Source organism: Colius striatus, chromosome 1 (genome assembly GCF_028858725.1).
Source record: "Colius striatus isolate bColStr4 chromosome 1, bColStr4.1.hap1, whole genome shotgun sequence".
NCBI lineage: Eukaryota > Metazoa > Chordata > Aves > Coliiformes > Coliidae > Colius > Colius striatus.
The window spans coordinates 29,573,756-29,597,823 of record NC_084759.1 but is presented as its reverse complement, the minus strand read 5'-3'; the positions used below and the strand labels follow the sequence as shown (position 1 = coordinate 29,597,823).

At 43.2% G+C, this 24,068-nt stretch overlaps 1 protein-coding gene across 1 annotated transcript in view; it reads right to left on the bottom strand.

The window, feature by feature from the left end:
* The window catches only part of LCP1 (lymphocyte cytosolic protein 1), a 32,292-nt gene extending 19,742 nt beyond the window's left edge, over nucleotides 1-12,550 (bottom strand). Inside the window, exons 1-3 of the mRNA XM_062020475.1 lie at nucleotides 12,304-12,550; nucleotides 2,032-2,122; nucleotides 107-258 (exon numbers count right to left, since the gene is read on the bottom strand). Of these exons, the coding sequence (XP_061876459.1) occupies nucleotides 107-258; nucleotides 2,032-2,098 (219 nt within the window). The 5' untranslated portion in view covers nucleotides 2,099-2,122; nucleotides 12,304-12,550. The remainder of the gene's footprint in view (nucleotides 1-106; nucleotides 259-2,031; nucleotides 2,123-12,303) is intronic.
* Nucleotides 12,551-24,068: the final 11,518 nt, after the last annotated feature.

Here is a 24,068-nt window from a genome sequence, read left to right as displayed (position 1 = left end):
AGGGCATTGAGGTGCCCATGAGACTCTGTGCTTGTGCCTGTGCTGCACCCTGGGGACCACCTTGAGTATCTCGCCTGGCATCAGAATGAAATAAATAACATCTTACTGAAATAAATTCATCAAAACTGATCCTGCCGTCCCCTGTGGTGGTCAAATTCTGAATGAGTTCTCTGGCTTTATATCCTGGGAGAGGGAGATTGGCTGCCTTCAACACGTCTGTTAAATCATTGGCGTGGATGAAGCCGTTCCCACTGATATCTGCAAAGATTAAAGCAAGCATTTCAATGCTACCTCAGCTCAATTAAATTTTATGCACTCAAAGGCTGTTGTTTTTATTTTACTTTGGGGTAAAATTTATTTTACCTGTGGAATGGTACATTATATGTAGAAATTTGTTATCTTGAAATCCAATCTTTTCAACCACTGTGGTGTCATTCACACCCAGCAAAAAAATTAGAATCATCGTTTAACAAACAAAAACCCACAGTGAAAATTATATGTTTTAGACATACAGTAATATCTTAACAAAGCCAGGTTTAGATTAATATAATTGACTTTCCAAGGTTAACACACAGACAAACATGATTTATAGGGGGAGTATCCTGTCTACAGAACAGTTAAGGAAAATGGCGTTGATGCGATACAGAGTTACACCTTGCAAGTGCATATATTCATAGATAAAACTTGTGATTTTGGCCCGTTTCCTGCATCTAGTACCATCAGAAGTCACAAGTTTAAAGGCTTGGAACTTAAAATACAAAATTGGGTGTTTCTCTGCAATGGTGCTAACACCATTTAGTCCTGCTGAGCCTGTTGCAAGATCCGGGGTAGGCTTTTACGAGAAGGTCACCAATAGAGGGTAAATAATCCTTTTCTCTCCACCGGTTTGCAACAGTCTCCACAGAATAAAAAAAGAAACAGACTCTATTGCATGGAGATTTTCTGTTAAAACACTATGGTTATGTAATAGTTATACATGTAGTTATATACTTTTTTTCTTTTTTACTAGATCTGTGTGTTTCTTCTTCTGCAGGGTGTTTTTCCCCAGCCCGGAGACCGCGGTGATTTCAAAGCCTGTGCCCATTTCCTGTGTAGTAAGTTGCAATGTGAGTCACTTGTTGCATGCTGCAAAAAAGCACCCAGCTCTCAGCACCAGTAGCACAGATTAACACAGATTGCAAAGAGCATCCTATCCTTTTATGAAGTCATGCAGCAGAAGGATTTGGACATGGAGAGGGAAATTTCTGGGAGGGAAACAAGCGCTTCCTTCCAGATTTGCCTTGTGAGTGCATCAGGTGTACGAAGCACGTACGGTGACCAGATGTTTAAAGATTGGCAGCCTGGACTACTGTGTGCTCAGAAATCAAATAACCATCACATGAAGCAGCAAGGACAACCTATTAACACATAATCCATTGAGGTTGACAGATCTGCTAATAAAAGTTAAGTGAGCTGTGAAAAGCACAAAGACTTTTTCCTTAGAATGTAGGTAGTCATTTGTGTGACTCTAAAGGAGAAAAATCAGGTGAGACCTTTAAAGACTTGGAAAGGAAACACACACTTTAAAAATATATGGGACCTGACAGGTCATATTAAAAGGATTTCTAATTTTGTATCCATTTGCACATTTGTCCTCTCCAGACTCCTCTTCCCTAGAGGGAGTACTCAGTTCACATTAAAATAAAACCTTTTTGCCTTCCAAATAATTTATCAGGAACACACAATATTCTTAGGAAAGCACTTGAGAGTATTTCCAGCGTGGTTTCCTGTACAGCTTTTGAGGCTGTTTCATAAACCCTGCTTCTCCTTGCCCTGCCATTGCTCTCTGGTAAGAGGCCATTGCCTGGCAGTGTGCTGGTGTGGTTTCATCTAGGAGGCTTGCAGTGGCAAGAAAAGGACTTTTGTGGTTTGTGTGACACAGCAGATCAGTGCTAGAGACGGCTCCATTTCCTCATGGCTGGTCAGTACATGAGAAAAGAGCTTGCCACGGCTTCACAGTTCTGCAGAGTCCTTCCTGTTTGCTGCACTCACCGACTTTGCTGAAAGCCTCTCGTAGCTCTGCCATCTCCTCCTCCGAGAAGTGAACTGTAGATGCCATTTCTTATTTCTCCAAGTGGCAAGTCTGCAAGAAGAAAACACTTGTTTTTATTTGCATTCTTATGGGGCTTGTAATTGTGATGAAAAAAAGTTTTCACTTGGAGTTTCAAGGTGTGGGAGCAGCTCCCCATAGCTGAAAACCCAGCTCCTCTCTGCATCTTGAAATCAAGAAAATGGGTAAAATGCTGCATACAAGAGAGATAAATCCACATCCCTTCGTCTGTTTTGCCAGGATCTGTTCAAAATTCCATTGGAATCAAATCTTACCTCTGATAACTTTTGTTTCTCAGGGAGAAAGCAGACAAAATTGTGCTGGTTCTTGTTATTTTCCCTTTGGAAACACACTTCACCACATGCTTCTTCAGCAGTGTTGGCAGAGAAGTGGTAGCTCTGTCTGCTCCCAGGGCTCTGGGCAGGAGATGGAGCCTCGGGGAATATTTGCACTGCCTAGCTTTGGATACCTGATGAGGTGACTGGTCACCTTTACAGAGTGGCCAGATGGAGCAAAGCTCCTTCACAAGGTGTCCAGGGCACCAGGCTGAGCTTCCCAGAGGGCTACTTCTCTTCCTGGCTATAGGGAGGCTTTAGGGATTTGCCATCTGAGATTCCTGTTAGTACCTGAGGTTGGATTGCACTTGAGGAATAGGTGGCTGGAAGTTTCCTGCCTTTCCTCTCATCAAAGATACAGAGCAGGAGGAAGGATTAGACTTTCCCTTTCTAGATACCTTTCTTAATAATTAGAAAAGGTAAGTTTACTTCTATTTGTAACATCATTTAATACACTGCCAGAAGATGCACATTGTACCTCTGGGCTTTTTTCATGCACCTACTGGCCCTTGCATCTGTTCATGAGGAAACTGTTCAGGAGATATTTATATTTGTGAGAAGGACTCTAGTGTCCTATGTCTCTTTAAGTATTAATTAACCAAGTAACAATTAAAATAGAATAGAATGGAAACCTGAGATGATCCTGGAAAGTGGTTGCTTGTAGGAATAAAAAAACCAAACCAGAAATACTTCATACCCAGACTAAAATCAACATTGCATCCTGGAGGCTTGGATTCCAAACTTTATAGAAAGATACACATGGATAACTTCTAAAAATTACAGACTTGCTATAGCCCTTTATAAAGAAACAGAGTTGTGTACAGTCTAATCTGAGCTTCAGAGTTAATGCTTTTCTGAACTCAGGCATTGATTGCTTGACTCTGTGAAAACCACTATGGATATGGCTTTAAAATAGCCCAAAGGCACTCTCCTGTGGCTGACTTTTTGTCTCGTCTCCCTGTGGTATCACACACCCTTTATCTGTCTCACCACTGTGAATTTCAGGTGAGGACAGCCTCCAAGAGAAAAATCTGCTCATTTTCACTTCATAGGTAGAGAAGTGCATCATGATCCATAATGCTGTTGCTTTTGGGGCACAAGAACGGAACAGAGCTAGAGATTGCTACTGAAATCTAGCATAATATTAAAAGTTGTTCTAACCACCATACTTTCAAGGATTACCTGTAAAAATCCACTAGCAACGCAAGTTATATAAAATAGAGTAAAATGAGACCTTCTTCCTTCATCCTGGTATCTTTCCTGCCTCCAGTTCCTCACTACCAATCTTCTTTTCTGTTGCATGCTGTGTTTTTTTGCTACAAGTAGATTACCCAAAATGCATGGACACATGAAAGTCTTACAGTATCAGCCAGAAAATCCCTTCCAGACCAGTCACTTAATGATGCACTATCATTTGCAACACAACTTTTAACAGAATCATAGAATCACTTTGGTTTAAAAAGACTTTTAACATCATCAAGTCCAACCACCAACCTCACACTGCCAAGCCTAACACTAAACCATGTCCCTCAGCACCTCTTCTATGAGTCTTTTAAATATCTCCAGGGATGGTGACTCCACCACCTCCCTGGGCAGCCCATTCCAGTGCTTAACAACCTTTTCAGTGACAAAGTTTTTCCTAATATCCAGTTTAAACATCCCCTGGCACAACTTGAGGCCATTTCCCCATGTCTTGTCACTTGTTGGGAGAAGAGACCAACCCCCACCTCACTAAAACCTCCTTTCAGGAAGTCACAGAGAGTGATTAGGACTCCTCCCATAGCACTAAGACTGTTCTACAGCTTAACAGATAAGAAACACTTCAGGTTGTTGCCTACAATGTTCTTTTGCAAAGAGTTTTATAAACTTGAGGAAAATATTATCAGCAACATAAACCAGACGTTAAGTCGTGGCCTCTGATCAGTAACTAACTGCTCTGCTAAATACAGAGAAGTCTATTAATAGTGCATATATTCACGTGTGGGAAGTTATACTAATGATACATAATAGGATGAAGAGCACTGCTGTAATGAACCTTTCTGATGTCTTTTTTAGGTCAATATTATCCACTCTGCTGTAGAGGTGTCTATACTCATCTGAAATACCAGATGAATTTCCACACCAAATGCAAGAGGTGGTAATGGTAGGATTGGAAGGGACCTTTAGAGATCATCTAGTCCATGCCCACTGCAGAAGCAGGTCAACCTGGATCAGGTCACATAGGAACGTGTCTAGACAGGTCTTGAAGACCTCCAAGGAAGGAGACTCCACACCCTCCTTGGGCAGGGCTCCCTCACCCTCACAGTGAAATAGTTTTTTCTTATATTTAAATGGAACTTTTTGTGTTCCAGCTTCATCCCATTACCCCTTGTCTTGTTGCTAGCTACTGTAGAAAAAAGGGATGCCCCAACCTCCTGACATCCACCCAGAGGACAGTTATACTTGGGTGATGGAGGTATCACCACTGCCTGCTCCAACACATAACTGAGTTTCTTCTGTGTTTTCACCCCCTCAGTACATCTTGATTTCAGCTTATCAACTCCAGCATGGTATCACTGCCTAAAATCCCTCTGTTCGTTGACACAGCAGTGAGGTTCAGGCAGGCACCTTCTGTCAGCAAGCCCTGTGTTGCTATGGGCACAGCTCTTTTGGCAGGTCAGTTCCGTTATAATCCATCCTCTCTCTGAGGGTTTGACACTGGTGGCCTTTGCAGGACATCTGCCACGTAAAATCCATACCAGCAAGAAAATTCCTTTATAGTCACCACCTCTATACAGTTTCAGGGTTATCTCTGGTCCCAGTTTTGGCAAAATACTGCAGTAAAGGCAGGGAAAGTCTTTGCTGCAGGTCTTTTAGGCTCACCTCCAACCAGAAGACCTTGGCAAAGTGTGTGAAAGCCCTCAAATCTACATTTAATTAATCAAAACCTGCCGTAAAGCCTCCTTTTACTCGACCTTATCCTCAGAAGAACCCACTATCACACTGACATTTTAAGAGATCTAATAACAAACTATTTTCAGTCTGGAATATAAAGGTAGAATTAAAATAATCTGAGATCTGAATGTTATTGCTAAATTGAGACACAGCGGTATTGATATTCTTTCATCTCTTTGGATTTTGAAGCCACAGTCTGAGAAGCTGTCTAGCTGTCTAGTTTCTTAGCAAAGTGTATGCCCACCATGTAATATAAATAATAAATGGCAAAGCCATTAAAACCTAAAGGTTTCCAAGACTTGGATTAAATGTCTCGTATTTTCCTCCAGTTCTTTGGTGTTTAAGCTTTATTGCAAGCAAGGCAATGAAAACCTTGAAGATGTGAAACTGCACTTTACAGCTAGATGTAAAGTTGTACCTTTCCCCAAAGAAAGAAAGCAAATTTTATGGGGCAACACCACATTTCACAAACATATATTTAAGTCATCAGGAATGACTTAACTGTGAATATGATGCTGAGAAAGTTGAATAAATTACTAGTATTTGCTCACTTCCTACCATCAGGGTTTTATTTTGTTAGCATACTAGCACTTTGTTAATAATACAATAACCCCTCTAGCTGTTGGAGAGTGATCTGATAAAGGATTGCACGTGTGTTCGCTATTTCTTCTGCAATCTCCCCTTCAAACTTGTTTACCTTTTCTGAAAGTGATGAAACAAGAAGCACTGGCTGTTGCAAAACAGAGATGTTGGAGTGTTATAGGGCAGCATGAGGCTGTGCCCCAGTCCACACACAAAACTCTGCCTTTTACTTTATCAGAGCTCACAGCTCAAGTTCCTCTTCTCTTTCTTGTCTCATCCACAAATTCAATTTCCAAATGTCCCGCTTTACATATGGGTTAAGGAATACTTATCCAGCTCTTTTCTGCATTAGCCTTTCCTTCACAGTTGATATCAAAGCGGGACCAGTAGCAATCCTCCCCCAAAGCACAGCCTGCCCTGGACAATGTCACCAGAAGGAAGGAGTAAGAGAAGTGGCCTAGGAATTGTGCAGAAACTCTCATGATAGATCTGAAGTGCCTTGCAGGCCAGCAAAATATAAGGGAAAAGGGAGTACCTTGAGCATATTCCATCTTTGTCTCATATTTTTTGCACCCTTGGAGCCCTCCTCATTCCTGGTCACTCATCAGAACATCCCTGATAAGATATTCTTCCCCTGAAATATTTCTCTCCACCTTTCTGTCATAAGGTCTCACATGTAAATCCATAAATCTATATGCATTTCAGTTTAAATTATGTACCTCAGTCAGCTGATTTTCTACAGTATGGAATGGCTGAGGAGGAGAGAAGAAAAGAGACGAATGATGACTTAGGGTCTGACAAATACGTTCCTTCTAGAGACAACTTTTTGTCATTTTCATTTTCACTAAGGGGTGAGAAAAAGAGAAATTACTCAGTGAATCTCACGTTGAAAGAAGAATTGATGATATAACAACAGCATGGCCCAGAAGTTCCTCAAATTTAAAGTTTCATCTTGTGCTCATCAGCAAAAACCTTGAACTAAAATGCAATAGGTGAAGCCATCTTGTTGGCAGTCAGCCAAACATGTTCCTTTCCATAATCCAGAAGAGTTTATCTCCCAATTAAACTTCATATTCTCAGCATACTTGCTGTTATCATGCTTCTCTCTCATATATTTATCATTATCCATTGTTATTTTTACAGTTCTGATGAAAAGAATGTGCTTGTAACTGGGTGCTCCACAGTGCACCAACAGCAAAGTAGAACACTCAATTTCCCCTGTCTTACTGCTAGTTTGGAGCAGTGATAATTTGCAGTGATGGCTCTAGGATATCCAGCCATCTTAGACAAACACATAATCCCATCCGTGTCCCTTACTCTTATTTGCCATCACAGGTTCTAGGCAGGTTGCCTGGACATTGTTTTGAGATGGTTTTTTTTCTGCTAATGATGTAAGATGAAAACTAGAATCCGTATGTCTGTTCCTCACTGGTGAGTTATTCAGCTAGCCAGCTACTCACCATGACTGGCAGCACTAGCAAATACAATCAGGTTTTGAACCACGTATCCATTAAGATGTATTTCTTACCCAACAACTTTGAAAATCATTTGAGAAGCATGAATTTCAACATCTTTGAACGTGAGGTGGTTCATAAGAAAGAGCTTATTTTTTAGGTGGTATGACTGGTTCCCTATTTCAATAGCTACAGATACACACATAAATAAGAGGTTTTTCTAATTTCCTCAAAGATGCTGAGCTAAATTTTAAATCCTCAAGCAGGCAGAAACATACTTAGCTCTATTAGCAATGTGTAATTTGGATTGCAATACTTTTAATCAGGGTGGGACCTTTGCTGTCTAAAGCACAGTATCACAGAATCTTAAGGGTTAGAAAGGACCTTGAAAGATCATCTGGTCCAACCCTCCTGCCAGAGCAGGACCACCTGGAGTAGGTCACATAGGAACTCGTCCAGGTGGGTTTTGAATGACCCCAGAGAAGGAGACTCCACAATCCATCTGGGCAGCCTGTGCCAGTGCTCCCTCACCCTCATAGTGAAGAAATTCTTCCTTGTATTTCTTTGGAACCTCTTACATTCCAGCTTATACCCATTGTCCCTTGTCCTATCATTGGTCATCACAGAGAACAGCCTGGCTTCATCCTCCTGACACTCACTCTTTACAAATTTGTAAATATTAATGAGATCACCCCTCAGTCTCCTCTTCTCCAAGCTAAAGAGCCCCAGCTCCCTCAGCCTTTCATCATCAGGGAGATGCTCCACTTCCTTCATCATCTTGATGGCCTTGCACTGTACTCTCTCCAGCAGCCCCCTGTCCTTCTTGAACTGGACACACAAAGCACAGAGAGTTTTTCTGATGTACAGCAAACAGTTCCTTCCTGATACATGATAAAGATTCACAGCTTAGCCCACAATAAATGGCAATCTTGGCCTCAAAGGCATTTTAAAAGACTGATGCCTGCAGCAGCAAAATCTCACTGAGTACACAGGCATCGGAATTATTAACCTATGGCACTTCACATATTTTATTTTGTATACAATTTGAAGAAACACTGAAAAAAGACATTTATCACTGCTCAGAAAGCAACAGAGTGATGCCCATGAGTTACTCTTCTAATGTTTCATTTTATAAAGGACCTTATTTGTCAATGCAATGGCTGAGTCCTAAATCAAGTCCGAGTCAACAGGGCTTAGGAAGGGAAAATCCACAGGGCTGTCCAGTGTTAGGGAATGATAATCCTTCAAGGAAATGAAGACATAGAAGAAGCAGAATTGTGAACCCATAAATACCCTCCTTATGTGTCTTTTATCTGTCAGATACATCCTACCAGGAAGACAGTATACACATGCATTTTATTTTTTGGTCAGAGGCTGCAGAATCTGTTCTTTAAAAAAATTGATCCAGTGCACTACATTTTCTGTCAGGTGACTTATCTTTTCTATCCCTTTACCAACACAAGATACATAGCTTTAAAGTGAACACATTTTTTTCCATAGAAAAAGGAATATTTCGATTCCCAAATCTTGTGCAGAGATTTTTCCCTTCCCTTCCCTTCCCTTCCCTTCCCTTCCCTTTCCTTTTTTCTTTTCTTTTTATGGCTAGAGCTAGGTTTCAAACCAAAACAAATGGACAAACAGCTCTGGTCACTCAACAGATGTCCCATTTGTCAGAGAAAGCCCTACCCTACTCAGTTCCACCTTCTCTAACTATGGCAGAGAGCATCCATGGGGGCTGCTTTGGATACAAGTATGAGGAGCCACCCCTCCTCTGCCCCATCACAACTAGGGTAGCAGATGGGACACAAAACCCTTGGTAGACAGAGAAAATCCTCTCTTCCTGTTCCAATGTGGTAGTCATCATAAGGCAGTCCAGTGGCAGAACATGGGGTCACAAAGTACTGACTCAATCCCCAACATCTTGTGAAAGCCTGGTATCTGATACAAGAAAAGGAGAACATGCTCTGTGTTTCCAGCTCATTAGCAGGAACACAGTTCCTCTGTGTGTGGAAAACATTAAAAATATGTTCCAGCTGTAAAAAAGAGGTGAATACATTATTTTAAGATACAAATGTGTATTTGCATTCGACTGATTCTACTTGAATTTGGATAGGGATAGAGACAGGGAACTTTTGGAGAGAGTCTCATGGAGGATTATCAAGAGGCTGAAAGACCTGGGGCTGTTTAGGGGTAATGGGATGAAGCTGGAAAAAGCTCCATTTAAACATAAGGAAAAACTATTTCACTTTGAGAGTGAGAGAGCCCTGGCACAGGCTGCCCAGGGAGGGTGTGGAGTCTTCTTCTCTGAAGGTTTTCAAACGTACCTGGACATGTTCCTGTGTGACCTGACCTAGATGAACCTGCTTTGGCAGGGGGTTGGACTGGACAATCCCTAAAGGTCTCTTCCAACCCCAACCATTCTGTGCTTCTGCAAATATATTAATCTTTTGCCACTGTTTTCATGCCAGGAGTTGTACTGTCCTCAGTTTTGCAGGACTCCTCACTGATTTCAGCAGGGATTCATTGAGGCTTAGCAAGCCCCTGAGAGATCAGGTCTTTTCACACACCAAATCAGACCAGAAAATGTGCAGCACAGCTGAATGCATCCCTCCTTACCCACTGTTCTGATGCTTGGGACCTTCTGAATGTGCAATGAGGACCCAAAGTAGGACCTGGAGCAGCAGGAGGAACAGTCCTCCTATGTCCCTTTTCTCTGAAGGATAATTTGTCTTTGTGGTATGGTACCTGAGCTACCACTGCCCCCAGGCACTCCACTTTCCTCCCCATGGATGCTGCCTCTATGTCTAGTACACCACACTAGTCTCATCCAGGGGCAGCAATTTATCCCCCATCCTATAGTCTTCTCCTTTGGTAATTGCAAAGAATGAGCAATGCAGAGCCTCCCTGCTCCATCTTGCAGCACAGATGGTTTCAGGATCCTAAATACTGTTTCAGGCTTTTAAAAAATGTTTTTCATTTTGATAAATATGTTACATTTTGTATCAGCATTTCATTGGAGTTTGCTGTTTTGCATCAAAGGCCTAAAAGTATGAAAATCAGCTACATTTCTAAATGTACTGTATTCTTCTGATCTCCCCCATCTCCTTCCATCCCCTTTACTCAACCTCTTTCTAAAGTTCTTTCATACTTTAGAAAAAACAGTGATTACTTTTACTGTAGGATTTCTACCAAGACAGTTCTGCTCCGTGCTACACAGTTGCATGTTAAGCTGCTCAAGACTGAAATCAGAAGAAAATAGGATTTAAAAAAATGAATGGCAGCATAATACAACATGATGGAGTGCATGGCAGATTCTCTGAGCTGAGAGAAAGAAGCAACACCACTAGACTTGTTCAAGTACAATGAGTTTCATGTAGACTCTTAAACATTTGACAAACACAACAGCATACAGTCCAAATCTGCTTCAGCTTTAAGCTTAACGCTCAAATCCTTACTTTGTTTCAAGTGAAGAGGAGGATCCAAAGCCAGTAACATAATACAGCCTTTTTTCTGACCTAATATCTGAGCACTGTCTTCAGCTTCTCAGCTAAGTCTGGACCTCATGATCACAACTGAAGCAGAAATTCCCCCCTCTCCCTACCAGCAGGCAGGCAAGTATTTCCTAGTTACTCCTAGGCTCTAGCGTCCCTCCTCGATGGAGTTTCCCACCACAGAGGGGGTTTCCACATCTTCTGTTCACTCAGGAGAGCTTCCTGACCAGGACTGCCCTGACCTCCCACAGGCCCTCTGGCCTCATCTCAGTGAGGCAAACTGCTCCTGTATGACAAGCAAGTGGGGAGGAAGGTGATAAATCCTGGAGTTCCTCCATGTGACAGGTTTCAGGGTATGATCTGCTTTTATCAAGACAATCAAACAGCAACCTGCTGATCACCCATCAGCACTTCTGGCAGCACAATCTCACTTGCCATTTGCTGGAGATCAGCTTCACTTAATATCTGCAGCAGTGAGGGATTCACCAGCCAATGGTGACAGTGACTTTGGCTACGTTAACGAAGAACTGAGGTCCCATTTGCTTGAAAAGTAAAATTGCTCACAGGCTTAAGGGTCAGTTTTACAGATGGTGTTCAAAGCAAATACATATGCTGAGGAAACCAATATTTGACAAAACCAGCAAGTCTACTGCTCTTAAAAGAGCACAAAGTTAACCCCAAAGGCTCCTCTTCACAATACTACCATCTAAAATGCCTGTATACATTTCTAAGAAACTGTTCATCTACAAACCGAGTTGAAATCTCCAAGATGACAAGGGAGAAGCCTGAGAGCCTCAACAGTCAAGCTCCTAAAAGGCAAATACAATGTTAGGACTACCTCATATCACTGTTTTTAAAGCTAAAGTTCCTACTCCAATCAGGCTTTATCATGAATCAGTTCTACTTATTTATTTATTTACTTATTTACTTCTATTTATTTATAAGCCACATTTATACAAGCCTTGCATAAATGTCCTAATATTCATCAGAGTATATTGTAAACACTACAGGCCAAAATACATTAACTTTATGAATCAGTGCTTTTCATCACCAGGATTGCAATTATCTTCTTACATGGATCCATTCTGTAATCTGAATAATGGCATCTTACTTTATCACACCCTGTCACACCAACACAAATCCAAAGACTACCATGCTACTTGGTTAAACCCCAATCTGCCAAGTTAAATCCATCAAGCACCTTTCGAGGTCCCTTCCGACCGTTGAGATTCTGTGAGTCTGTGTGTGATTCTGAAGGTCAGTAGAAATGCTGTGCACAAGGCAATTGTAAAAGGCCTGACGCCAGCACAGAACCTGCATGGCTTTTTCACAGCGACCACAGTTTCCTGTGCAGTTAAACTGCTTGTACCCTCAGCGAGGGCAGCTTGCTGAAAAAACAGCAGGTGCTGTGATCTTACCTCCCAGGCTCAAGTGGTGGGTCCAAACTGCCGGAGCAACGGTTCAACAGCTGCAAATCCAAAAGAAAGAGCAGAGCTTCTTAAAAAAAACCCCAATCTTTTTGCATAGGCTGGGGAGCTGCAAAGCAGTATGTTAAAACAGGTTGCTGTGTGACTAGGAAAATCTTCCTTTTCTGCAGAGCAACTAGTCAAGCCCAAGACTGTGAGTCCAAGCCTGAGCCCAAGACCGTGAGTCCAAGACTGAGCCCAGAGAGGGAAGTGACTAGTGACAAAACATCATAGTGAAATAGATTTTGCCTTTATAAGGAAATATCACTCTCTGGTCTCTCTGTTCATCTTGTTACTCCTACTTTAGGTCCATTGGTGTCTACCACTTCCTCTCAGCTTTACCCCTGTTCAGTTCCGTTCTGTCTCACTAAGCACACACACACACATGCAAAAAACACCATCTCTCTTTGGTGGTAAAAGTAGATGTGTTTTACATTTGCATAATAACAAGATCCACAGTGCTACCCTTCACTCAGCACAGGGTTGGCTGGCTGCAAAGTCAGGCTGTGGCACCTGGGGCAGTGTCTCACAGAATCACAGAATGGTATTGGTTGGAAGGGACCTCATGAGATCATCATCCAGGGACAGAGACTCCTCAGCATCTCTGGGCAACCTCTGCCCACGCTTGACTTTCCTCACTGTGAAAACTTTTTTTTCCTTGACTGTGGTTGGAATTTCCCTTGATGCAACTTGTGACCTTTTTATTCTCTGTGCGTGCTTCTGGCAAAGGCTGCGATGAAGTAGGTGTAGGCACCAAAAAGATCCCTTTTAGCCCTCTCTTCTCCAGGCTAAACAACTCCAGCCCTCTTGGACTCTTCTTGGATCTCATGTGCTGCAGTCCATGACCACCTTGGTGGCTCTCTACAGTTTCTCAAAGCCTTTCTTGTACAGAGGAGCCTGAAACAGGACAGAGTGCTCCTCACACTGCCTCACTACTGACACCAATTTCAAGGATGCGTTTTGCAGCCACATTGAGGATTAAGCATAAATGTGCTTGGTGGATTAGTTGTCTTTCAATCCTGATGAGACAATGTTGCAGAAGCCTTAATGGAACTGAAAACATCACACCAATAGATGCAAGTGATTCATCAGCCCGATGGGGATTTTAAGAAATGTTTTGCCTTAACAGCAAAATTCCCACCACTTTCCACAGGCTGAAGAATCACTCTTCAGCTTTTTTAACAACTGCTGTTCTGACTTCTCCCTGTGAAAACAGGCAGCTGGAAAAATAACCAAACTCAGTGGCTTCAATGATAAAGCTGTAATTCACTGTTCGTCAGACCAGCTGGACCATCAGCTACATGCTGATATAGAGAGCTTCAGGAAAACCTCATGAACAAATCCCCATAGTTAAGATCCATCTTCAAAGGATATGTATATTCACTGTATTCAGAATGACACTGAAACATGTTCCAGTCATTTTTTATTGCTTCCTTACATTAGAAAAACACCTCCCCTATGGTATTTCATTATTTGATAGGCTGTGCTACAGCTTCTCTTTGTTTTCTATGATATTTATTCACCAGCCTGATGGTTTCCTTCAAATTTTTCCAGCAGACCTTTTTCAAATCCTTAATTACTTCTGTTGCTCTCTACAACATCTCCCTTGACTGCTGCAATACTTTTTCTGAGATAGAGAAGAGAGCAACAAATGGATGCATAGATGAAATCTAACATCCTAATTGCACAGGAAAACTAGGGCTGGTTGTTTCCTTCCCAGAGATGTTTGCTAAGCAGTCTTGACGTCCTCTCTTGAGTTACTATAGCTTATGCAGAAGGCAGGTGAAGGGCTCAGTTCTTCCACCCTAGCATATGGTATTCTATATTCATCTCACAGACTGAGCTCAGTAGTGTGTCATCAGTATACAGCACTGATTCATACCCGTACTTGCCACTAGGCAGTTGTGCTAAGAGGACGGCAGGGATGACATTTAAAGTACAATGGATTTATAAGGCAAGTATAAACAACAGATTTTTTTATATTTGCCATGTGGACCATGCCTTTCTATTTTTCTGCCTTATTTCAAGAGCTACTGGAATGTTGCTGTGCATACCTAATAATGCTGTCTCACCAAACATTACTAAACTAAAATAGTCATTACACACAACCCCAGATGAAGTCCTGTCATAATGCTGCACTATTTAAATCCTGCACTGTGCATCCCTAAAGCATCATACAAACAACAATTTTAGTGGGCAGCCCTGAAATACGTTTAACTGGTACAATGCAATAGTTGACTTCTACCTGTACCCAATTAACTTGTCCCCGTGTGATGTTCATGGTATTGTTGACAACGTGTAATTATATGACAATGATCTCTCTGATGTAATTTCTTACATGGGGCAGGATACTGCAGGCTTCAGAGTATTGATTTCCTGGAGGTATGTTAAATTGTGCCTCTTCAATATAAGTAGCTTGTATTTGCAATAAAGTATGCTTATGGCTAGCAACAGGCTAGCTGGTGTTATGGTAGGATGGACTGTGATGCTGAGTTAAATGTTGATTCCTGTCCCACATTAGAAAAAAATAACACACTTGACCTACAGCTTCAGTCTTAGGGTGGCTGCTTTGAGATTTACTTGCATGAAAAGCAGAGGAGGTAAAGAGGGGTACTCCTCTAGCTACAGACAAGCACATTAGGAAACAGTTAAGACGACTGTCTGCAAATTAAGTACCATGAATTAACATGCACTGTGTCTAATCACTCACAGAGAAAGGACTATAATTATAAACAGACCGTGCCCCTGAGACACAGCTGAACAGGTCAAAACCAACCCTTTCCCCTCTGTTGTCATCACTAAAACATTTTAAAAGCCTTGCCCCTTATCGTCCCTGTACCCGAAGGACCTTTCTACATACCTTTTGCCACGGTGCCACTCTCATCCTGCTGCCCGTGCAACGCAGCCACGCTTCACTTCAGGTCAGCCAGACCGTGTCACTGCAGCATTCAGACCCTGCCACAGGCTTTTCTCCTCCCCTTTCCTCTGTGTCAGCTCCACAGGTGTGAGCTGTGAGTGGCAGCACACTTTTACTCCTGCCTCCTCACCTTCCTCACCTTCCTCCCCTTCACCCCTAGGTGCCTTCGGGAGCCTTAGGAAGGGCAGCAACTGGCAGCTTTCTCATCAAGCCTGGATGTTTCTTAGCAAGGTAAGTGGCAACCTCAAAAGCCCACAGGAACCACTGATCTCCGTTCTGCCATGGAATGGGAATTATATTTGAAGGAACTGCCCAAGAAGAGTTACAGCAGTTTCATCTTATCTGTCAGCATTGTGTTCTGGCAGCCCCAAGGGCATTTGCAGGGATTACCCTAATCAAGGCAGATGTTGGGGTCTGTTGTAGGTAAAGAGTTTCCTCGGGGAACTAGAGAAGGATATTCCTTTGGTGGCCTTCTCTGGCACTACTACCGCTTGGGTCTTGCATTTGCAACTGCCCACTGCCATCTCTCAAGACTTTCTCAAGGCTGCTTCTTCTTCAGGCAATGAGTTTCTCCAAAAGCCATTATTTTGCAAACTTACATTCATATAATGCAATGCCTTCCTTGCTGCTGATAAGATCTTGGGTTGTGGACATGTTCTTCATCCAAGATTGTACAGAGGGTGGGAAGGGCATAGTGAGAAGCACAGATCTTCCAAGCTGACAGTGGAAACTTCCTGCAGACTTGATTGAGTATCTTTGCTTTAAGGACAACACCATTTTAAATGAACCCTTTGAGGTGAACCTCCTGATCCACAAAAAAAATAGAGGAAATCAAAATGAATGGAAATTATTGAAGAGTGATTTCATTTAAACAAATCATATCTTATGCAAGCACAGAGGACCCAATCTAAGTCTGATGCAATCTGAATCACATCTTTATTCTGTGTGTCTCTGTTCTTGTTCCTATTAAAGTCAGTGATGCCTCCTGTAGCCACTGGTGATTTAGGCACTGAAATGCCTGCCTCGTTCCTGAAAATGGACCCTGAGAACTTAAATGCTGTTGAAAGGTAAATGAGTCTTTGCAAAGCAGGAGTCATTACTCTGATGGCATGTGTGCAGGTAGGGGCAGGTAATTTGACCTGCTGCTGTGACTGTCTATGTTAGCAATGCATCCTGAAGTATCACGTGATCTCTGCAGGAGAGAGAATACTAAAGACTGGAGGCTTTGCAGAATGCATGTGAAAATAATACCTCTTATGCTGTATTCTTCCTGCATTACAGTTGCCAGAAAAAGCCTCAAGAATGCAAAGCTATGGTGAGTGATTCCTTTGAACCTATCACAGCTGGGTACTGGGGTCTTCTGGGAGTGGAATCATAATATCATCTGTTGGTGCAACAAGAGCACATCTTGTTCTTGTCTCTGTGTCTCAAACTGTTCATGCAGGAAGGACGGGGACAGACCTACTCCTGCAGAGCTTCAGTCCCAGCTGGAGTCTACCACCATGCTCTCCTTTCCTGAGATACAGGATCTCCAGCCCCAATGTAACCATCACCCTCCACGCCAGGACCCACCAACTCCATGGACCTCCTGTATTGCCATTCCCACAGCTGCTGTATGGAGCCAGAGGAGAAGGGAGAAGGTAGTGGAGAAGGTGGTGGCTCATGACTATACAGGTGGGAGGAAAATTAAGGGAAATCTCTGCCACACAGAGCAGAGCTGGTAACTTTGAGTGTGAATCAGCAATATTTGGGCTGGGAAGGACATCTAGGCTTGTACACTGGCACATCTGGAGACAGGAGAATGTGGCAAGAAGTTCTCTCATATCAAAAGCATGTTTTTGATGGGGTCATTCTCAGAAGCAAGTGTCACTCCAAAACTTCACCCTGTCCGCATGGAGCTGGGCACAGGAATAACCAGGATAATGTCCTGCTAAACCTAGGCTGGGAGACTGATTGATGGTTTTATACACTTATGCAGTTTTTGGTTTCCAAACAGGTAACTCTTAAACCTGTTTTAAAGCCTTCTACATAAATTTTTATTTCAGTTTCACTGTCAAGCTGTCTTATTTGGGAACCAAGATGAGCTACAAAGATCAAATAAGCTACGAGTAAACTGTTTCCACAAAGCAAAGCAAAAGACCACTCCCAACAAGGGGGTACAACCTGCAACTAGCCTAGACAGATTTATACGCCCCAAAACATATGTTCAGTGGCCCAGGAGAGAATAGTGCTTGTTGGCAGAGGGGGAGCCAGGGCAATGATCAGTTACTGGTCTTGGTACAGCTGTTCCCTCAGCCTCAGCAAAAGTAGTCAAACATCTCCATGAAACAAAAAGCAGATAGCTCTGAGGTCACAGACAACCTTTGGGCTGTCATACTTGGTACCAAATTCCAAAAGTAATTTGCTTCAAAGAGATCTGCTGCACTGAAGTGACTGAGTGTGTCTGAAAGGTGTTCTTATAGCCCAGGACCTTGAAGTAAGAGCTTAGCCTTACTTAAAAGGCATAAGGAACAAGATTAATTTCCTGCAAGCAGTCTGAACTTTGAAAGAGAGGCATTTAAACAAGTGAAAAATAAAATAGCAGGGGGAAAAAAAAGCCCTGTAAAATGAAAGCAATAATAAATAAATAACAGGAAAGTGTACACCTCACTACAAATTTAATAGGCTACACCCAGCCATGTATTATTGAGCAGAACCATCTATTTGCTGCAACGGGGAGTACTAGTGAAATATTAATAACGGTACATGAGCTAATCTTAGGTTTTTCTTGGTGGGGGAGTGAGAAAAAGAGGTTTAGAAAGTCTGGCCACTGTTAACTGACTGAGCCAGCACAGCCTGGGGGCAGCTTCCAGTCTGGCTGCAGCGGGAGGAGGGCACTCATCCCTAGTTTTTTGTTCTAGTCTTCTTTCAGGAAATGTTGCATCATTGTGATGGGGGAAAAAGTATGAAAACATGACTTCAGTGGTTTAGCTGGCCAGAGGTTTACAAGAGCAAAAGCATGGAGAAACAGATGGAAAACTATCTTTAATTATAACTGTGATGACAGACGTTTTTGCAAAGCTGGGAGGAAACAAAGTCATGATTTGAGATAATCTGTATCTGGCAAAAACTGTCTCGTAGTTAATCAACCTTCTCATTTATCTGTTACACTTACTTCAACCTTACTCCATTTTTTGGTGAGTGAACTGTTGGTGGCTTTAGCACAGCGGCAAAATGGACTTCCCCTGGCCCCTTCCCCTGCCTGCCACATGGCACCTTCAGTAAGTTTGCAGATGACACCAAGCTGGGCAGGCACATAGACCTGTCTGAGGGCTGGAAGGCTCTTCAGAGGGACCTGGACAGGATGGATAGATGGGCTGAGGCTAATTGTGTGAGGTTTAACAATGCCAAGGGCTGAGTTCTGCATTTGGGTTACAACAGGCCCATCCAATGCTACAGGCTTGGGGCAGAGTGGTTGGAAAGCTGTCCTGCAGAAAAGGACCTGGGCATATTAATCAACAGCTGAACATGAGCCAGCAGTGTGCCCAAGTGGCCAAGAAGGTCAATGGCATCCTGGCCTGTGTGACCAGCAGGACCACAGCAGTGACTGTCTCCCTGAACTCAGTGTTGCTGAGGCCACATCTCCAATACTGTGTCCAATTCTGGGTCCCTCACTACCAGAAGAACATTGAGGTGATGGAGTATGTCCAGAGAAAATGTTTGCCCATTTTCTATATTTTTTTCCCTTTCTGTCTCTACCTCTTGCCCTCTCCTCCCTCCCTGAATCCGACCCTAGCAGGTTCTGCTTGCTTGCCGTCACACGGTGCTCTGCTGCCAGTGTTTTTCACAGTACTTCTACAGGTATTTAGCTCAGAAGCTCCACTTCTTTTTGCAGTTTTTTTCCTGCATTTTCCAAGCCAGGGAGGGGAGGTCAATGGCCCAAAATTCTGCACAGATACTGCTGCACAGAAAGTCATATAAGCAGTTATTAGTTCCCTGTCAGGAGGGGAAGTTTGCCTGCCCCAGGAGGAAGTTGCTATGTTTCTACAGCACATCAAAACCAAAAAAAAAAGGTAAAAAAAATCTCAGTACAGCATCTGGAGATCAAATACCCAAACTAAGGGGGTTTCATTTCCAGCCTTGTCAGGGTTGTGTTTGCAGAGGCAGCCTTGCTTCTGGCTCTGCATCCTGTGGGTGAGGGATGAAAGCCAGCGCTAGGCTGACCATGGCTGCGCCGGGAGACAGCCTTTCACTCAGCAGGAACTCATCCTGCATTGACTGAAGCTGCAGAAGACAAAAAAAAAAGATTGAGTGGGTTTTTTTGGTGAAGGCATTAGTATGGAAGTTAAACACAAGAACTATCTGACATCAGGCTTTCCCCAAAGGTCTTGAATCCAACAAATTATTACCTGGTGCATTTCTATTTTTGGAAAAGCAATGTGTCAAGGATGTACTCTTTCCCCACAAAACTAGTCCCAGTAACATTTTTACATGGTGGTAAGTAAACCTCTGAGTCAGAGTTTGTATTTGGGTGAATCTCTTCTATGACATATGTAAACTAACAGATATGACGGGAAAAAGCTTAGGAAGATGTCATGGTTTAATGCCAGACGGCAGCTCAGCACCACACAGCTGCTCACTCATTCACCTCCAGAGGGATGAGGGAGACAACTGGAAAGATAAAAGTGAGAAAACTTGTGGGTTGAGATAAAGACAGTTTAATAGGGAAATGAGAAAATATGCATGCAAGCAAAGCAAAGAAAGGAATTAATTCCCCACTTCCCACGGTCAGGCAGGTGTTCAGCCATCCCCAGCACCTCTGGGCTCTATCATGTGTAATGGTGACCTGGGAAGACAAACACTGTTGCTCCAAATGTCATCCCTTCCTTCTTCTTTTCCCAGCTTTCTATGCTGAGCATGACATCCTATGCTATGGGATATCCTTTGGGTCAGTTTGGGTCAGCGGTCTCAGCTGTGTCCCCTCTCAGCTTCTTGTGCATCCCCAGCCCACACGCTGGTGGGGTAAGAAAGAGAAAAAGCCTTGATGTTGTATAAGCACTGCTCAGCAAGAATAAAAATATCCCTGGATTATCAACACTGTTTCCAGCACAAATCCAAAACATAGCCCTGTACCAAAACTCTACCAAAACTCCATTCCAGCCAAAACAAGTACAGAATGGGGAGTCATTTCTGCCCCTTTCTGCCTGCTAGCAATTGTGAACACTGATTACAACTGGTCTTAGATGTAATTCTGCTTCAGCCCAAGCCCACAAAAACCCAGTTATGATTCCTTCCTGTTTTCAGCATCAGCTTTGCTTCTCTCCAATAAGCAAAACCAAACTTTTCTTTGCACTTTTGTTTTTTTCATCCTGCTGGTCAAAAACCATCCTGTCCTAGTGGCACTGATACCTCTTGGAAGCTCCACTGAAATAAGGCTGGAAGCTCAGCTGAGATAAGGTTAAAGACATGTGGCTAGGCTCTGAAAGGTAATTGAAAGGTATTCATCCACAGACATTTTCCTATTCTAGAAGTCTAATATAGAGCAGTAGCCAGGCTTTGAAGTGGTCAAGATTGTGAGGCTTTGCACATCTGAGCCGAAGTTTCAGGCAGCCTAGACAAGCTTTAGCAAACAACTTAGCACTTGTCTAAAATACAGTTAGGAAGACCCTAAATTGGGATCTTAGTTCACAATCATACAGGGAGCACAAGTTATAAAAGAGAAAGCTAGACTTTGACTTTGCTGACTGCTTGAAGTGAAAGACCTTCAAGAGAACACAGAAGATCCACCACTTGAAAGCAAATGCCAAGTGTGAAATGTCAGATGCGTATCAGGCGGCATGAGTCTGCTCACAAAAATAATGCTGTGTTGCTACCAGTGGGTATCACACAGGAGTTGCCTGCTAGGAAAGAGGCAGAACACATCCTCAGACAAGCAGAGAAGTTTCTCATCTCACTTAGCTGCTCTATTTTCTGTACTTCTGTGGCCAATATATACTGAAAGCTAATGAGGCAAAGTCATCAGGTGTGTTTTCTAATGTCAGAAGACACAAAAGAGCCCCTAAACAACTGTTCTTGAAAAGGAGCACCAAACATTAGCTCTTCAGTGTTACCTAAAAGACAAAGTAACTTGAAACAAATATTAATTGCCCTTTTGACACAGCATGCAAGAGGCACAGGGGAAATGGAAATATTAAACGAGTCGGTAGCAAATGGGAACTCCACACCTGTATTGATCTCGTGTGTGTGTGTGGTGGTGGTGTCAGGACTTTCAAAACCTGGGCAAAGAGACGAGTTTTATACCATTCGTACCCATAATACCAGCAAGTGCCCTCTTTGCTCTCACAGATTGTTAAAAAAGAACAAACTCTCTCAGGCAGCTGCCCAGAAATCCTTGGGCATAAACAGCCTAAGGAACAACAGTGTTTGGTCATATTCAGCTCAGGTCATCCTTCAGTCAACAGAGGTCCATTTTCCCAGGAACTCACTGACCTGTAGGGAGCAAGAGCACACAACCCATCCCCTAAACTAAAACCCCAAAAGCTACAGTGTCACTAGTTCTGCCTCCCGATGGCTTTGCTGACCAGTCTCCACCCTTCACTGTACAACTGAGCCAATAAGTCAGCTTTGGAGATGGTCTCAGGCAGATCCTTTAGGCCCTTCTTGGATATTTGTCGATGCCTTGTTCAATAAGTGGCAAAATCTGTCACCTCTGCACTCAGGTATTCTCAGCAAGGGCACAGACTCCTGAACAGATTCAAGATGAAGGAAATCTCTACAGATGATACCACTGGCCAGCTTATGTTGTGACTTGGAAGTGGATAACTGGCCACAATGGACAACTGAAGTATGACCAGCAGCCCTGCCATCACTTCTCCTTACCAGACAGTTGAAGCTGTGCCACGGACAAGACACTGGCATGCAGGGAGTCTGGGGCTGGGATCGCCTCCGTGAGCTGGTGCCTGCCTTACAGCAGCAGGAGGGAAAGGGGAAAGTAGGTCCAGGGACTGGAGGAGGATGGAGACAAATTGGTTTCCCAAATTGCTGCAAGCCATTTGTGGAAGCTCATTCTCTGCCTCAGTCTTCTCTATACACCCCATGCAAGTTAACCAAGGAGGCACGGAGGAGGGGTGGGCACGTGAGCAGTAGGATTTCTTGGTGCACCATCATTATGAGATGATTGTTTCTCACAGCTCCAATGGCCCATGGTGCTGGCAGCATTTCACATGCTCCATCGGTGCAAGAACCAAGCCAAAGAGGCTGCAGTGTAAGTCCTCTGCAAATCTCCACAGGCAAGAGGATTTAAACATTCATCCTAGGGTTGCCAGTCCTGTTCTCCTGCGCACATTCCCACTGAAGCTGGTAGCAAATATGAGGCTGCCAAGGGCAATATGTACAGATTGGCCATGGAGTCCTCTCCAAAACTTGGGACTTCATGCCATGAGGGACATTACTGCCCAGGGATGAAAATAGTCTCAGCCACTGAGAAGAGATGGTCAGAAACTATCTTCCCTGGCACCTCAAGTTTACACAGAGGAATGGGTAATGCAGCTGGGACTTTTTCCTTCCAGAATGCTCCTGGGCTCTCAGCCTTTTTTCCTTTCACATCTTTGTGTCTTCTTTGTTCCTAGGTCTGGTCTCTACAGAGCTCCTGAAGCCTCTGGGCACTTTGGTTCCAGAAACAAAGATAGAGGATAAGAAAGCAAGCTTCCCCAAAGGGCTTGTATTCTCCCAGATAAAACAGAGAGGGAGGCAAAAGAGATACAATGGACAGACAGAAGGATGGTGTGCTCTACCACCATCATTCAGAGAGCTGCAAAGGGTGAGGAAGAAGCAAGTAGGTGCATATGGGCTGAAGGACAGGCACACAGGAGAAGTGGAATGAGACTAAGATAAAAGATTAGGGGAAGAGGGTTCAGTGCGAAGTGTGGTAGGTGCAGTCTGCTGGTTAAACTTGTTTTGGATGGTTTAATGCTCCTTCAGGCACTTCTTTGCTGTCTCCCATCTGAAGAGTTACGAGTTTCGCATGAGCAGCAATGAGTTTCCTACACGACAGTAACTCTAAATGCTTCTCTAAGCATTAGTGTGGAAAGTATCCAAGTCTTAGGTATAACAAAATATGTTCTTCAGCTCTTCACTGCATTACATATTACATGACTGAGTAGTGTCTAATGAAACAGCCCTTTTAGCTGTCAGAAACACTGGATGGCCAAAATACAATACAGCCAGGCAAAGATCACACACTGAAGAAAATCACACTGATTTGCCTGGCCCCTCTCCCTCCTCTACACAGGAGCTGTTCCTGTAATAGGAAGAGGAAGAAGGACTGAGGGATGGCCAGTCTGATGGTCTGCACTGATCCCCTACAAAGCTCTCTTCTCCTGACTCATCTCACAGAGAAGCAAGACCCACCCATGTTCTTGTGCAGCACACTGATACTGCAAGTGCATCCTCAGATGCTACAGGCTCTGACTTGCAGATCACGTTGAGGCAAGAGGGTTCACAGGTGCCTTTGCAAAATTAGATTTGGTTCAGCCTGTCCACATTTCCTCAGTCATTTCAGCCATATGTTGTAATCTCTGTTTCCTCCATGGCTGAAGAGCTGACACCTTTCATTTAAAAAATAAGTGTATTTCCACACTCCAGTGAGATTTCAGTACTGTGGATTTGTTCTACTTAAAGCTCAGGAACACTTCCATTTCTGGCCACGACAGCATGAATGAGGCACCATGAGGACAGCTGGCATGTGAGCTACAATGCCTCAGCCACTCTATGCCCAAGGCTGTGTTCCAGCAACAAATACAAAAAATGTTGATTCATGAAT